The 16,259-nt window shown below is 49.2% G+C and overlaps 1 protein-coding gene across 3 annotated transcripts in view; it reads right to left on the minus strand.

Moving 5' to 3' along the window:
* The window catches only part of LOC109886344 (transcription cofactor vestigial-like protein 4), a 91,921-nt gene that overhangs the window by 20,729 nt on the left and 54,933 nt on the right, over positions 1-16,259 (minus strand). For all 3 annotated transcript variants that reach the window (XM_031792369.1, XM_031791927.1, XM_031791467.1), the window contains one exon: positions 12,845-13,067. In XM_031792369.1, coding sequence (XP_031648229.1) covers positions 12,845-13,067 — 223 coding nt within the window. The remainder of the gene's footprint in view (positions 1-12,844; positions 13,068-16,259) is intronic.

The following is a 16,259-nucleotide window of genomic DNA, read 5'->3' on the forward strand; positions in this document are numbered from 1 at the left end:
GTGCATAGTAGCAGGGGCATCGTGGCATAGTGGCAGGGCATAGTGGCAGGCATAGTGGCATAATGACAGTGACATAGTAGCATAGTGACATAGTAGCATAGTGGCAGGGCATAGTGGTAAGGCATAGTGGCAGGGCATAGTGGTATAGTGGCAGGACATAGTGGCATAGTGGCAGGGCAGAGTGGCAGGGCATAGTGGTATAGTGGCAGGGCATAGTGGCAGGGCATAGTGGTATAGTGGCAGGGCATAGTGGTATAGTGGCAGGGCATAGTGGCATAGTGGCAGGGCATAGTGGCAGGTCATAGTGGTATAGTGGCAGGGCATAGTGGCATAGTGGGAGGGCATAGTGGTATAGTGGTATAGTGACATAGTGACAGGGCATAGTGGTATAGTGACAGGCATAGTGGCATAGTGGCAGGGCATAGTGGCAGGGCATAGTGGTATAGTGGCAGGGCATAGTGGCAGGGCATAGTGGTATAGTGGCAGGGCATAGTGGTATAGTGGCATAGTGGTATAGTGGCAGGGCATAGTGGCATAGTGGTATAGTGGCAGGGCATAGTGGCATAGTGGCAAGGCATAGTGGCATAGTGGCAGGGCATAGTGGCATAGTGACAGGGCATAGTGACAGTGGCATAGTGACATAGCGGCAGGGCATAGAGACACAGTGGCAGGGCATAGTGACACAGTGGCAGGGCATAGTGACAGGGCATAGTGACAGTGGCATAGTGACATAGTGGCAGGGTATAGTGACATAGTGGCAGGGTATAGTGACATAGTGGCAGGGTATAGTAAAATAGTGGCAGGGTTTAGTGACAGTGGCAGGGTATAGCGACATAGTGACAGGGCATAGTGACATAGTGACAGGGCATAGTGGTATAGTGACATAGTGGTATAGTGACAGGGCATAGTGGCATAGTGACAGGGCATAGTGGTATAGTGACAGGGCATAGTGGTATAGTGACAGTGGCATAGTGGCAGGGCATAGTGGCATAGTGACAGGGCATAGTGACATAGTGGCATAGTGACATAGCGGCAGGGCATAGTGACACAGTGGCAGGGCATAGTGACATAGTGGCAGGGCATAGTGACAGGGCATAGTGACAGTGGCATAGTGACATAGTGGCAGGGTATAGTGACATAGTGGCAGGGTATAGTAAAATAGTGGCAGAGTTTAGTGACAGTGGCAGGGTATAGTGACATAGTGACAGGGCATAGTGGTATAGTGACAGGGCATAGTGGTATAGTGACAGGGCATAGTGGCAGGGCATAGTGGTATAGTGACAGGGCATAGTGGCATAGTGGTATAGTGGCATAGTGGTATAGTGACAGGGCATAGTGGCATAGTGACAGGGCATAGTGGCATAGTGGCAGGGCATAGTGGTATAGAGACAGGGCATAGTGGCATAGTGGTATAGTGACAGGGCATAGTGGCATAGTGGCAGGGCATAGTGGCAGGGCGTAGTGGTATAGTGGCATAGTGGCAGGGCATAGTGGCAGGGCATAGTGGTATAGTGGTAAGGCATAGTGGCATAGTGGCAGGGCATAGTGGCAGGGCATAGTGGCAGGGCATAGTGGTATAGTGGCAGGGCATAGTGGCAGGGCATAGTGGTATAGTGGCAGGGCATAGTGGTATAGTGGCAGGGCATAGTGGCAGGGCATAGTGGCATAGTGGCAGGGCATAGTGGCATAGTGGCAGGGCATAGTGGTATAGTGGCAGGGCCTAGTGGCATAGTGACAGGGCATAGTGGCAGGGCATAGTGGTATAGTGGTATAGTGGCATAGTGGTATAGTGACAGGGCATAGTGGCAGGGCATAGTGGCAGGGCATAGTGGTATAGTGGCAGGGCATAGTGGCATAGTGGCAGGGCATAGTGGTATAGTGGCAGGGCATAGTGGCAGGGCATAGTGGTATAGTGGTATAGTGGCATAGTGGCAGGGCATAGTGGCATAGTGGTATAGTGGCAGGGCATAGTGGCATAGTGGTATAGTGGCAGGGCATAGTGGCATAGTGGCAAGGCATAGTGGCATAGTGGCAGGGCATAGTGGCAAGGCATAGTGGCATAGTGGCATAGTGGCAGGGCATAGTGGTATAGTGGCAGGGCATAGTGGCAGGGCATAGTGGCAGGGCATAGTGGTATAGTGGCATAGTGGCAGGGCATAGTGGCATAGTGGCATAGTGGTATAGTGGCAGGGCATAGTGGCAAGGCATAGTGGCATAGTGGCAGGGCATAGTGGCAGGGCATAGTGGTATAGTGGCAAGGCATAGTGGCATAGTGGCAGGGCATAGTGGCATAGTGGCAGGGCATAGTGGCATAGTGGCAGGGCATAGTGGCAGGGCATAGTGGTATAGTGACAGGGCATAGTGGTATAGTGACAGGGCATAGTGGTATAGTGACAGGGCATAGTGGCAGGGCATAGTGACATAGTGGCAGGGCATAGTGGCAGGGCATAGTGACAGGGCATAGTGGCAGGGCATAGTGGCATAGTGACATAGTGGTATAGTGACAGGGCATAGTGGCATAGTGGAATAGTGACAGGGCATAGTGGTATAGTGACAGGGCATAGTGGCAGGGCATAGTGGCAGGGCATAGTGGCATAGTGGTATAGTGACATAGTGACAGGGCATAGTGGCAGGGCATAGTGGTATAGTGGTATAGTGACATAGTGACAGGGCATAGTGGTATAGTGGCATAGTGGTATAGTGACATAGTGACAGGGCATAGTGGTATAGTGACATAGTGACAGGGCATAGTGGTATAGTGGCATAGTGGTATAGTGACATAGTGACAGGGCATAGTGGTATAGTGGTATAATGACATAGTGGTATAGTGACAGTGACAGGGCATAGTGGTATAGTGACATAGTGGTATAGTGACAGGGCATAGTGGTATAGTGGCATAGTGGTATAGTGACATAGTGGCATAGTGGTATAGTGACAGGGCATAGTGGCATAGTGGAATAGTGACAGGGCATAGTGGTATAGTGACAGGGCATAGTGGTATAGTGACAGGGCATAGTGGCATAGTGACAGGGCATAGTGGCATAGTGACATAGTGGTATAGTGACATAGTGGCATAGTGACAGGGCATAGTGACATAGTGACAGGGCATAGTGACAGTGGCATAGTGACATAGCGGCAGGGCATAGTGACACAGTGGCAGGGCATAGTGACACAGTGGCAGGGCATAGTGACAGGGCATAGTGACAGTGGCATAGTGACATAGTGGCAGGGTATAGTGACATAGTGGCAGGGTATAGTAAAATAGTGGCAGGGTTTAGTGACAGTGGCAGGGTATAGTGACATAGTGACAGGGCATAGTGACATAGTGACAGGGCATAGTGGTATAGTGACATAGTGGTATAGTGACAGGGCATAGTGGCATAGTGACAGGGCATAGTGGTATAGTGACAGGGCATAGTGGTATAGTGACAGGGCATAGTGGCATAGTGACATAGTGGTATAGTGACATAGTGACATAGTGGCATAGTGGCATAGTGGCATAGTAGCATAGTAGCATAGTGGCATAGTAGCATAGTGGCATAGTAGCATTGTGGCATAGTAGCATAGTAGCATAGTAGCATAGTGGCATAGTAGCATAGTGGCATAGTAGCATAGTGGCAGGGCATAGTGGCAGGGCATAGTAGCATAGTCGCATAGTGGCATAGTCGCATAGTGGCATAGTGGCATAGTGGCAGGGCATTGTGGCATAGTGGCAGGGCATAGTGGCAGGGCATAGTGGCATAATGACAGTGACATAGTAGCATAGTGACATAGTAGCATAGTGGCAGGGTATAGTGGTAAGGCATAGTGGCAGGGCATAGTGGTATAGTGGCAGGACATAGTGGCATAGTGGCAGGGCAGAGTGGCAGGGCATAGTGGTATAGTGGCAGGGCATAGTGGCAGGGCATAGTGGTATAGTGGCAGGGCATAGTGGCATAGTGGCAGGGCATAGTGGTATAGTGGCAGGGCATAGTGGCATAGTGGGAGGGCATAGTGGTATAGTGGTATAGTGACATAGTGACAGGGCATAGTGGTATAGTGACAGGGCATAGTGGCATAGTGGCAGGGCATAGTGGCAGGGCATAGTGGTATAGTGGCAGGGCATAGTGGCAGGGCATAGTGGTATAGTGGCAGGGCATAGTGGTATAGTGGCATAGTGGTATAGTGGCATAGTGGCAGGGCATAGTGGCATAGTGGTATAGTGGCAGGGCATAGTGGCAGGGCATAGTGGCATAGTGGCAAGGCATAGTGGCATAGTGGCAGGGCATAGTGGCAGGGCATAGTGACAGTGGCATAGTGACATAGCGGCAGGGCATAGAGACACAGTGGCAGGGCATAGTGACACAGTGGCAGGGCATAGTGACAGGGCATAGTGACAGTGGCATAGTGACATAGTGGCAGGGTATAGTGACATAGTGGCAGGGTATAGTGACATAGTGGCAGGGTATAGTAAAATAGTGGCAGGGTTTAGTGACAGTGGCAGGGTATAGTGACATAGTGACAGGGCATAGTGACATAGTGACAGGGCATAGTGGTATAGTGACATAGTGGTATAGTGACAGGGCATAGTGGCATAGTGACAGGGCATAGTGGTATAGTGACAGGGCATAGTGGTATAGTGACAGGGCATAGTGGCATAGTGACATAGTGGTATAGTGACATAGTGACATAGTGGCATAGTGGCATAGTGGCATAGTAGCATAGTAGCATAGTGGCATAGTAGCATAGTGGCATAGTAGCATAGTGGCATAGTAGCATAGTAGCATAGTAGTATAGTGGCATAGTAGCATAGTGGCATAGTAGCATAGTGGCAGGGCATAGTGGCATAGTGGCAGGGCATAGTAGCATAGTCGCATAGTGGCATAGTCGCATAGTGGCATAGTGGCAGGGCATTGTGGCATAGTGGCAGGGCATAGTGGCAAGGTATAGTAGCATAGTGGTATAGTAGCATAGTGGCATAGTGACATAGTGGCAGGGTTTAGTGGTATAGTGGCATAGTAGCATAGTGGCATAGTAGCAGGGGCATCGTGGCATAGTGGCAGGGGCATAGTGGCAGGGCATAGTGGCATAATGACAGTGACATAGTAGCATAGTGACATAGTAGCATAGTGGCAGGGCATAGTGGTAAGGCATAGTGGCAGGGCATAGTGGTATAGTGGCAGGACATAGTGGCATAGTGGCAGGGCCATAGTGGCAGGGCATAGTGGTATAGTGGCAGGGCATAGTGGCAGGGCATAGTGGTATAGTGGCAGGGCATAGTGGTATAGTGGCAGGGCATAGTGGCATAGTGGCAGGGCATAGTGGCAGGGCATAGTGGTATAGTGGCAGGGCATAGTGGCATAGTGGGAGGGCATAGTGGTCTAGTGGTATAGTGACATAGTGACAGGGCATAGTGGTATAGTGACAGGGCATAGTGGCATAGTGGCAGGGCATAGTGGCAGGGCATAGTGGTATAGTGGCAGGGCATAGTGGCAGGGCATAGTGGTATAGTGGCAGGGCATAGTGGTATAGTGGCATAGTGGTATAGTGGCATAGTGGCAGGGCATAGTGGCATAGTGGTATAGTGGCAGGGCATAGTGGCATAGTGGCAAGGCATAGTGGCATAGTGGCAGGGCATAGTGGCATAGTGGCAGGGCATAGTGGCATAGTGCAGGGCATAGTGGCAGGGCATAGTGGTATAGTGGCAGGGCATAGTGGTATAGTGGCAGGGCATAGTGGCAGGGCATAGTGGTATAGTGGCAGGGCATAGTGGTATAGTGGCAGGGCATAGTGGAATAGTGGCAGGGCATAGTGGCATAGTGGCAGGGCATAGTGGTATAGTGGTATAGTGGCATAGTGACATAGTGACAGGGCATAGTGGTATAGTGACAGGGCATAGTGGCATAGTGGCAGGGCATAGTGGCAGGGGCATAGTGGTATAGTGGCAGGGCATAGTGGCATAGTGGCAGGGCATAGTGGCATAGTGGCAGGGCATAGTGGTATAGTGGCAGGGCATAGTGGTATAGTGGCATAGTGGTATAGTGGCATAGTGGCAGGGCATAGTGGCATAGTGGTATAGTGGCAGGGCATAGTGGCATAGTGGCAAGGCTAGTGGCATAGTGGCAGGGCATAGTGGCAAGGCATAGTGGCATAGTGGCAGGGCATAGTGGCAGGGCATAGTGGCATAGTGGCAGGGCATAGTGGCATAGTGGCAGGGCATAGTGGTATAGTGGCAGGGCATAGTGGCAGGGCATAGTGGTATAGTGGCAGGGCATAGTGGTATAGTGGCATAGTGGCAGGGCATAGTGGCATAGTGGTATAGTGGCAGGGCATAGTGGCATAGTGGCAGGGCATAGTGGCAGGGCATAGTGGTATAGTGGCAAGGCATAGTGGCATAGTGGCAGGGCATAGTGGCATAGTGGCAGGGCATAGTGACATAGTGGCAGGGCATAGTGGCAGGGCATAGTGGCATAGTGACATAGAGGTATAGTGACAGGGCATAGTGGCATAGTGGAATAGTGACAGGGCATAGTGGTATAGTGACAGGGCATAGTGGCATAGTGGCAGGGCATAGTGGTATAGTGACATAGTGACAGGGCATAGTGGCAGGGCATAGTGGTATAGTGGCAGGGCATAGTGGCATAGTGGCAGGGCATAGTGGCATAGTGGTATAGTGACATAGTGACAGGGCATAGTGGTATAGTGGCATAGTGGTATAGTGACAGTGACAGGGCATAGTGGTATAGTGGTATAATGACATAGTGGTATAGTGACAGTGACAGGGCATAGTAGTATAGTGACATAGTGGTATAGTGACAGGGCATAGTGGTATAGTGGTATAGTGACAGGGCATAGTGGCATAGTGGAATAGTGACAGGGCATAGTGGTATAGTGACAGGGCATAGTGGTATAGTGACAGGGCACAGTGACAGGGCATAGTGGCATAGTGACATAGTGGTATAGTGACATAGTGGCATAGTGACATAGTGGCATAGTGACAGGGCACAGTGACAGTGACAGGGCATAGTGACAGTGGCATAGTGACATAGCGGCAGGGCATAGTGACACAGTGGCAGGGCATAGTGACATAGTGGCAGGGCATAGTGACAGGGCATAGTGACAGTGGCATAGTGACATAGTGGCAGGGTATAGTGACATAGTGGCAGGGTATAGTGACATAGTGGCAGGGTATAGTAAAATAGTGGCAGGGTTTAGTGACAGTGGCAGGGTATAGTGACATAGTGACAGTGGCATAGTGACATAGCGGCAGGGCATAGTGACACAGTGGCAGGGCATAGTGACACAGTGGCAGGGCATAGTGACAGGGCATAGTGACAGTGGCATAGTGACATAGTGGCAGGGTATAGTGACATAGTGGCAGGGTATAGTGACATAGTGGCAGGGTATAGTAAAATAGTGGCAGGGTTTAGTGACAGTGGCAGGGTATAGTGACATAGTGACAGGGCATAGTGGTATAGTGACATAGTGGTATAGTGACAGGGCATAGTGGCATAGTGACAGGGCTAAGTGGTATAGTGACAGGGCATAGTGGTATAGTGACAGGGCATAGTGGCATAGTGACATAGTGGTATAGTGACATAGTGACATAGTGACATAGTGACATAGTGGCATAGTAGCATAGTAGCATAGTAGCATAGTGGCATAGTAGCATAGTGGCATAGTGGCATAGTAGCATAGTGGCATAGTAGCATAGTGGCATAGTAGCATAGTGGCAGGCATAGTGGCATAGTGGCAGGGCATAGTGGCAGGGCATAGTAGCATAGTCGCATAGTGGCATAGTGGCAGGGCATAGTGGCATAGTGGCAGGGCATAGTGGCAAGGTATAGTAGCATAGTGGTATAGTAGCATAGTGGCATAGTGACATAGTGGCAGGGTTTAGTGGTATAGTGGCATAGTAGCATAGTGGCATAGTAGCAGGGGCATCGTGGCATAGTGGCAGGGCATAGTGGCAGGGCATAGTGGCATAATGACAGTGACATAGTAGCATAGTGACATAGTAGCATAGTGGCAGGGCATAGTGGTAAGGCATAGTGGCAGGGCATAGTGGTATAGTGGCAGGACATAGTGGCATAGTGGCAGGGCATAGTGGCAGGGCATAGTGGCAGGGCATAGTGGTATAGTGGCAGGGCATAGTGGCATAGTGGCAGGGCATAGTGGCATAGTGGCAGGGCATAGTGGTATAGTGGCAGGGCATAGTGGCATAGTGGCAGGGCATAGTGGTATAGTGGTATAGTGGCATAGTGACATAGTGACAGGGCATAGTGGCATAGTGGCAGGGCATAGTGGCAGGGCATAGTGGTATAGTGGCAGGGCATAGTGGCAGGGCATAGTGGTATAGTGGCAGGGCATAGTGGTATAGTGGCATAGTGGTATAGTGGCATAGTGGCAGGGCATAGTGGCATAGTGGCAGGGCATAGTGGCATAGTGGCAAGGCATAGTGGCATAGTGGCAGGGCATAGTGGCAAGGCATAGTGGCATAGTGGCAGGGCATAGTGGCAAGGCATAGTGGCATAGTGGCAGGGCATAGTGGCATAGTGGCAGGGCATAGTGGTATAGTGGCAGGGCATAGTGGTATAGTGGCAGGGCATAGTGGCATAGTGGCAGGGCATAGTGGCATAGTGGCAGGGCATAGTGGCATAGTGGCAGGTCATAGTGGTATAGTGGCAGGGCATAGTGGCATAGTGACAGGGCATAGTGGCAGGGCATAGTGGTATAGTGGTATAGTGGCATAGTGACAGGGCATAGTGGCATAGTGACAGGGCATAGTGGTATAGTGACAGGGCATAGTGGCATAGTGGCAGGGCATAGTGGCAGGGCATAGTGGTATAGTGGCAGGGCATAGTGGCATAGTGGCAGGGCATAGTGGTATAGTGGCAGGGCATAGTGGCAGGGCATAGTGGCATAGTGGCAGGGCATAGTGGCATAGTGGCAGGTCATAGTGGTATAGTGGCAGGGCATAGTGGCATAGTGACAGGGCATAGTGGCAGGGCATAGTGGTATAGTGGTATAGTGGCATAGTGGCAGGGCATAGTGGCATAGTGGCAGGGCATAGTGGCATAGTGGCAAGGCATAGTGGCATAGTGGCAGGGCATAGTGGCAAGGCATAGTGGCATAGTGGCATAGTGGCAGGGCATAGTGGTATAGTGGCAGGGCATAGTGGTATAGTGGCAGGGCATAGTGGCATAGTGGCAGGGCATAGTGGCATAGTGGCAGGGCATAGTGGCATAGTGGCAGGGTATAGTGGTATAGTGGCAGGGCATAGTGGCATAGTGACAGGGCATAGTGGCATAGTGACAGGGCATAGTGGTATAGTGGTATAGTGGCATAGTGACATAGTGACAGGGCATAGTGGTATAGTGACAGGGCATAGTGGCATAGTGGCAGGGCATAGTGGCAGGGCATAGTGGTATAGTGGCAGGGCATAGTGGCATAGTGGCAGGGCATAGTGGTATAGTGGCAGGGCATAGTGGTATAGTGGCATAGTGGTATAGTGGCATAGTGGCAGGGCATAGTGGCATAGTGGTATAGTGGCAGGGCATAGTGGCATAGTGGCAAGGCATAGTGGCAGGGCATAGTGGCAAGGCATAGTGGCATAGTGGCAGGGCATAGTGGCATAGTGGCAGGGCATAGTGGCATAGTGGCAGGGCATAGTGGCATAGTGGCAGGGCATAGTGGTATAGTGGCAGGGCATAGTGGCAGGGCATAGTGGCAGGGCATAGTGGTATAGTGGCATAGTGGCAGGGCATAGTGGCATAGTGGTATAGTGGCAGGGCATAGTGGCAAGGCATAGTGGCAGGGCATAGTGGCAGGGCATAGTGGTAGGGCATAGTGGTATAGTGGCAAGGCATAGTGGCATAGTGGCAGGGCATAGTGGCAGGGCATAGTGGCATAGTGGCATAGTGGCAGGGCATAGTGGCATAGTGGCAGGGCATAGTGGTATAGTGACAGGGCATAGTGGCAGGGCATAGTGACATAGTGGCAGGGCATAGTGGCAGGGCATAGTGACAGGGCATAGTGGCATAGTGACATAGAGGTATAGTGACAGGGCATAGTGGCATAGTGGAATAGTGACAGGGCATAGTGGTATAGTGACAGGGCATAGTGGCATAGTGGCAGGGCATAGTGGCATAGTGGTATAGTGACAGGGCATAGTGGCAGGGCATAGTGGTATAGTGGCAGGGCATAGTGGTATAGTGACATAGTGACAGGGCATAGTGGTATAGTGGCATAGTGGTATAGTGACATAGTGACAGGGCATAGTGGTATAGTGGTATAATGACATAGTGGTATAGTGACAGTGACAGGGCATAGTAGTATAGTGACATAGTGGTATAGTGACAGGGCATAGTGGTATAGTGGCATAGTGGTATAGTGGCATAGTGACAGGGCATAGTGGCATAGTGGAATAGTGACAGGGCATAGTGGTATAGTGACAGGGCATAGTGGCATAGTGACATAGTGGTATAGTGACATAGTGGCATAGTGGTATAGTGACATAGTGGCATAGTGACATAGTGACATAGTGACATAGTGACAGGGCATAGTGACAGTGGCATAGTGACATAGCGGCAGGGCATAGTGACACAGTGGCAGGGCATAGTGACATAGTGGCAGGGCATAGTGACATAGTGGCAGGGCATAGTGACAGGGCATAGTGACAGTGGCATAGTGACATAGTGGCAGGGTATAGTGACATAGTGGCAGGGTATAGTGACATAGTGGCAGGGTATAGTAAAATAGTGGCAGGGTTTAGTGACAGTGGCAGGGTATAGTGACATAGTGACAGGGCATAGTGACATAGTGACAGGGCATAGTGGTATAGTGACATAGTGGTATAGTGACAGGGCATAGTGGCATAGTGGAATAGTGACAGGGCATAGTGGTATAGTGACAGGGCATAGTGGTATAGTGACAGGGCATAGTGACATAGTGGTATAGTGGCATAGTGGCATAGTAGCATAGTAGCATAGTGGCATAGTAGCATAGTGGCATAGTAGCATAGTGGCATAGTAGCATAGTGGCATAGTAGCATAGTGGCATAGTGGCAGGGCATAGTGGCATAGTGGCAGGGCATAGTGGCAGGGCATAGTAGCATAGTCGCATAGTGGCATAGTCGCATAGTGGCATAGTGGCATAGTGGCAGGGCATAGTGGCAAGGTATAGTAGCATAGTGGTATAGTAGCATAGTGGCATAGTGGCAGGGTTTAGTGGTATAGTGGCATAGTAGCATAGTGGCATAGTAGCAGGGGCATCGTGGCATAGTGGCAGGGCATAGTGGCAGGGCATAGTGGCATAATGACAGTGACATAGTAGCATAGTGACATAGTAGCATAGTGGCAGGGCATAGTGGCATAGTGACATAGTGGCAGGGCATAGTGGCATAGTAGCATAGTGGCATAGTGGCATAGTGACATAGTAGCTTAGTGGCATAGTAGCTTAGTGGCATAGTAGCATAGTAGCATAGTGGCAGGGCATAGTGGCATAGTAGCATAGTGGCATAGTGACAGTGGCAGGGTATAGTGGTATAGTGACATAGTAGCAAAGTGGCATAGTGGCAGGTGTATGTATGTGGACACTGTCAAATATCTAATTCCTAAATCATGGGTATTAATATGGAGTTAGTCCCCCCTTTGCTGCTATAACATCCTCCACTCTTCTGGGAAGACTTTCCACTAGATGTTGGAACATTCCTGCTGGGACTTGCTTCTATTCAGCCACAAGAGCATTGTTGAGGTCGAGCACTGATGTTGGGCGATTAGGCCTGGCTCACAGTCGGCGTTCCAATTTATCCCAAAGGAGTTTGATGGGGTCGAGGTCAGGGCTCTTTGCTGGCCAGTCAAGTTCTTCCACACCGATCGACAAACCATTTCTGTATGGACCTCTCTTTGCGCACTGGGGCATTGTCATGCTGAACCAGGAAATGGCTTTCCCCAAACTGTTGCCACAAGGCAGGCAGGCAGGTAGGGAAGTAGAGGGGAGGGCAGGGAGGCAGGCAGGGGATGGCAAGCAGGCAGGCAGGGGAGTAGAGGGGAGGGCAGGGAGGAATGTGAGTTATGTGAGCTAGGGCCCTCCACAACAGCAGCCAATCTCCTTGATAATGCACTACATCAGACCATTTAGACCAGAGAGAACTATATAGGGGATATGGTACCCTTTCAGATACAGCCCATGACCAAGCATGGAGGGAGGGCATGACCAGCCTCCTCTGCCCAGACATGTGCTCCAATCACAGGCATGGTATGTGAGGAATCCCGGGCCTCAGACTGAGCAGCAGATCCCAGTAGAGAAATACCAACATCCAGGCAGCACATTCTCTCTCAGGCATCCAGGAATCTGCAGCATGGGGCGCTAGCTAGCTAGCGTAGCTGCCTGCTCAGCCACACGGGAATCCATCTGATGGAGCGCTAGCTAGCTAGCTAGCGTAGCTGCCTGCTCAGCCACACGGGAATCCATCTGATGGAGCGCTAGCTAGCTACTGTGGCTACTAGAAAAGGAGGGGGAAACTCTAAACAGTTACATACAGAGATCATTTTTGGATGATATTATATTGATACTTTGATTCCACAAAAAAAAATTAAACATGTTTTTTGCCAGTCGGCTGTACCTGTGGCAAAACACTGTGGCTACCTGTCCTGTGCATTTCTCACATGGCACAGCACCCTGAACACAGAGTGAATTCCCTTTGTAGCAATTATTCAGCTTTCTGCAAAACACTCCCCCAAGAAGTCATATGTGATACTTTTGGAAAATTGGACATTCCATTACGATGTCACAATGCATGTGGAGCCAAAACAAACGTCATCTGTCACTTTATCTATGTGTGTGTGTGTGAGTATCTACTTACAACTGTGCAGCAAACAGCCGACTCATCTTGGCCACGTGTTGGTTGTCATAGTCTTGGTCATCATTGTCTTGTTGGTCCTGTCCTGTGCTGAGGCTACGGCTGTGCTTCCTCTTGCTGGGGCTGATGGGTGGATGGCCCGTCCGGTGGCTATGGTTGGAGACGCCAGACGATGACAAGGACATGGACTGGTGCATCATGGGATCACCTCGACGCGCTGCCTCACCTGTACGGAGAGAAATACACAACATATAGAAGGCATCAAATGGGGAACCTGTGTACTAATGACAGGAACCTGTGTACTAATGACAGGAACTTGTGTACTAATGACAGGAACCTGTGTACTAATGACAGGAACCTGTGTACTAATGACAGGAACCTGTGTACTAATGACAGGAACCTGTGTACTAATGACAGGAACCTGTGTACTAATGACAGGAACCTGTGTACTAATGACAGGAACTTGTGTACTAATGACAGGAACTTGTGTACTAATGACAGGAACTTGTGTACTAATGACAGGAACTTGTGCACTAATGACAGGAACTTGTGCACTAATGACAGGAACTTGTGCACTAATGACAGGAACTTGTGCACTAATGACAGGAACTTGTGCACTAATGACAGGAACTTGTGCACTAATGACAGGAACTTGTGCACTAATGACAGGAACTTGTGCACTAATGACAGGAACTTGTGCACTAATGACAGGAACTTGTGCACTAATGACAGGAACTTGTGCACTAATGACAGGAACTTGTGCACTAATGACAGGAACTTGTACACTAATGACAGGAAGTTGTACACTAATGACAGGAAGTTGTACACTAATGACAGGAACTTGTACTAATGACAGGAACTTGTACTAATGACAGGAACTTGTACTAATGACAGGAACTTGTACTAATGACAGGAACTTGTACTAATGACGTTTCTATCTCCAACATTCTGACCTGCATCAAAACAGCCTCCCAGGGGAAAAGCAATTCCACGGTGACAGAATGATGCTGAGACTGGCACAAACAGCACAAACAGCACAAACAGCACAAACACAAACAACAAAAACCGTTGTTCGGTTACCAAACTTTGCATCTACACTGTTCTTCAAGAACATGTGCTTTTTTCTGTCAAATTTTAATTTGGATTGAATTCCAAACTGCGATTTAAGACCCAAAACTTTTTTTTTTTCAACCTAACTTTCACAAGGATTCATTGAATATGGTTTATATGAACCAACCGTTGATAGTACAGTAGGGTAGTATTCTGCGGAGACACGACAGAGAAAATTACAGTTTTGACCAGTCAGGAGAAAAAACAATGTGCTGAAAATATGTTCTCACTATTTAAAAAGAAGATGGAGAACAAGCTATATGATGAACAGGCACAGCAGACTAGCGCTAGTTAACGCTACCTACAGTAGCAAAAAATTATAACACGAGTCAAATATCTATATAATATCGTCCGAAAATAATATTGCATATTGTACATAACTGTATATATTTGTTCACTAGTAAATAGGATGCCATTTGGGACGTGTCTAATTACACGACCGTGAAGAATCTGTGAAAGCTTTATTAGTGTGCTCAAAAGTTTAAAAAAAAACACATTGTAAGACATTTAAAAGTAGCTAACTTCTTGTACATATTGTCAAATTCAACACTTGGCTGAATGGTGTGAGTGTTCTGGCATCACGTGTCAGGAGGAAAACTGGTTGAACTGTAATGTTTGAACAAACAGGTTAAAATAAATCTTGTACGCTGTTCCTTCCTTCCTCGGCCAGTAGCTCCCAGAGTACAGTAGACCAGGGAGAGTGTGAGGACGGCAGGAAGGGAGACTGGAAAACTACTGGTGGCACTAGGTACAGATGGGGACTTTCCACTAGAAGACTTTACGCCAATGTTACAAAGACTTACTGAGCACTATGTCACCGTTACACAGCAAGGCAAACATTTCAAAGCCCATTCCAATCGCATTCACAAAATGATCTTCACCAAAACAATGCAGAGCCAAGTGCTCACCTAAACAATAGTGTTCACCTTAACGGTACGGTAAAGGCACAATGTCAAGCTAGGCATGGGGCCGTACAACTCACTGAAACTTACTGGTCAACTGTCTACAGTGAGAAAGCTTGGTCTATAGAACAGTAGACGGTGTAGAACAGTAGGCGGTGTAGAACAGTAGACGGTGTAGAACAGTAGAACAGTAGGCGGTATAGAACAGTAGAACAGTAGGCGGTGTAGAACAGTAGAACAGTAGGCGGTGTAGAACAGTAGAACAGTAGACGGTGTAGAACAGTAGAACAGTAGGCGGTGTAGAACAGTAGGCGGTGTAGAACAGCAGAACAGTAGACGGTGTAGACAGTAGAACAGTAGGCGGTGTAGAACAGTAGACGGTGTTAGAACAGTAGAACAGTAGGCAGTGTAGAACAGTAGGCAGTGTAGAACAGTAGAACAGTAGGCGGTGTAGAACAGTAGACTGTGTAGAACAGTAGACTGTGTAGAACAGTAGACGGTGTAGAACAGTAGACGGTGTAGAACAGTAGACGGTGTAGAACAGTAGACGGTGTAGAACAGTAGACAGTGTAGAACAGTAGACGGTGTAGAACAGTAGAACAGTAGGCGGTGTAGAACAGTAGAACAGCAGGCGGTGTAAAACAGTAGGCGGTGTAGAACAGTAGAACAGTAGGCGGTGTAGAACAGTAGACGGTGTAGAACAGTAGACGGTGTAGAACAGTAGACGGTGTAGAACAGTAGACGGTGTAGAACAGTAGAACAGTAGGCGGTGTAGAACAGTAGGCGGTGTAGAACAGTAGAACAGTAGGCGGTGTAGAACAGTAGAACAGTAGGCAGTGTAGAACAGTAGGCAGTGTAGAACAGTAGAACAGTAGGCAGTGTAGAACAGTAGAACAGTAGGCGGTGTAGAACAGTACGCGGTGTAGAACAGTAGGCGGTGTAGAACAGTAGAAGGTGTAGAACAGTAGGCAGTGTAGAACAGTAGAACAGTAGACAGAGTAGAACAGTAGTACAGTAGTACAGTAGGCGGTGTAGAACAGTAGGCGGTGTAGAACAGTAGGCGGTGTAGAACAGTAGGCGGTGTAGAACAGTAGGCGGTGTAGAACAGTAGGCAGTGTAGAACAGTAGAACAGTAGGCAGTGTAGAAAAGTAGTACAGTAGGCGGTGTAGAACAGTAGACGGTGTAGAACAGTAGGCGGTGTAGAACAGTAGGCGGTGTAGAACACTAGAACAGTAGGCGGTGTAGAACAGTAGGTGGTGTAGAACAGTAGACGGTGTAGAACAGTAGACGGGGTAGAAGAGTAGACGGTGTAGAACAGTAGGCGGTGTAGAACAGTAGGCGGTGTAGAACAGTAGAAGGTGTATAACAGTAGAACAGTAGACGGTGTAGAACAGTAGAACAGTAG

Source organism: Oncorhynchus kisutch, linkage group LG1, assembly GCF_002021735.2.
Source record: "Oncorhynchus kisutch isolate 150728-3 linkage group LG1, Okis_V2, whole genome shotgun sequence".
Lineage (NCBI taxonomy): Eukaryota > Metazoa > Chordata > Actinopteri > Salmoniformes > Salmonidae > Oncorhynchus > Oncorhynchus kisutch.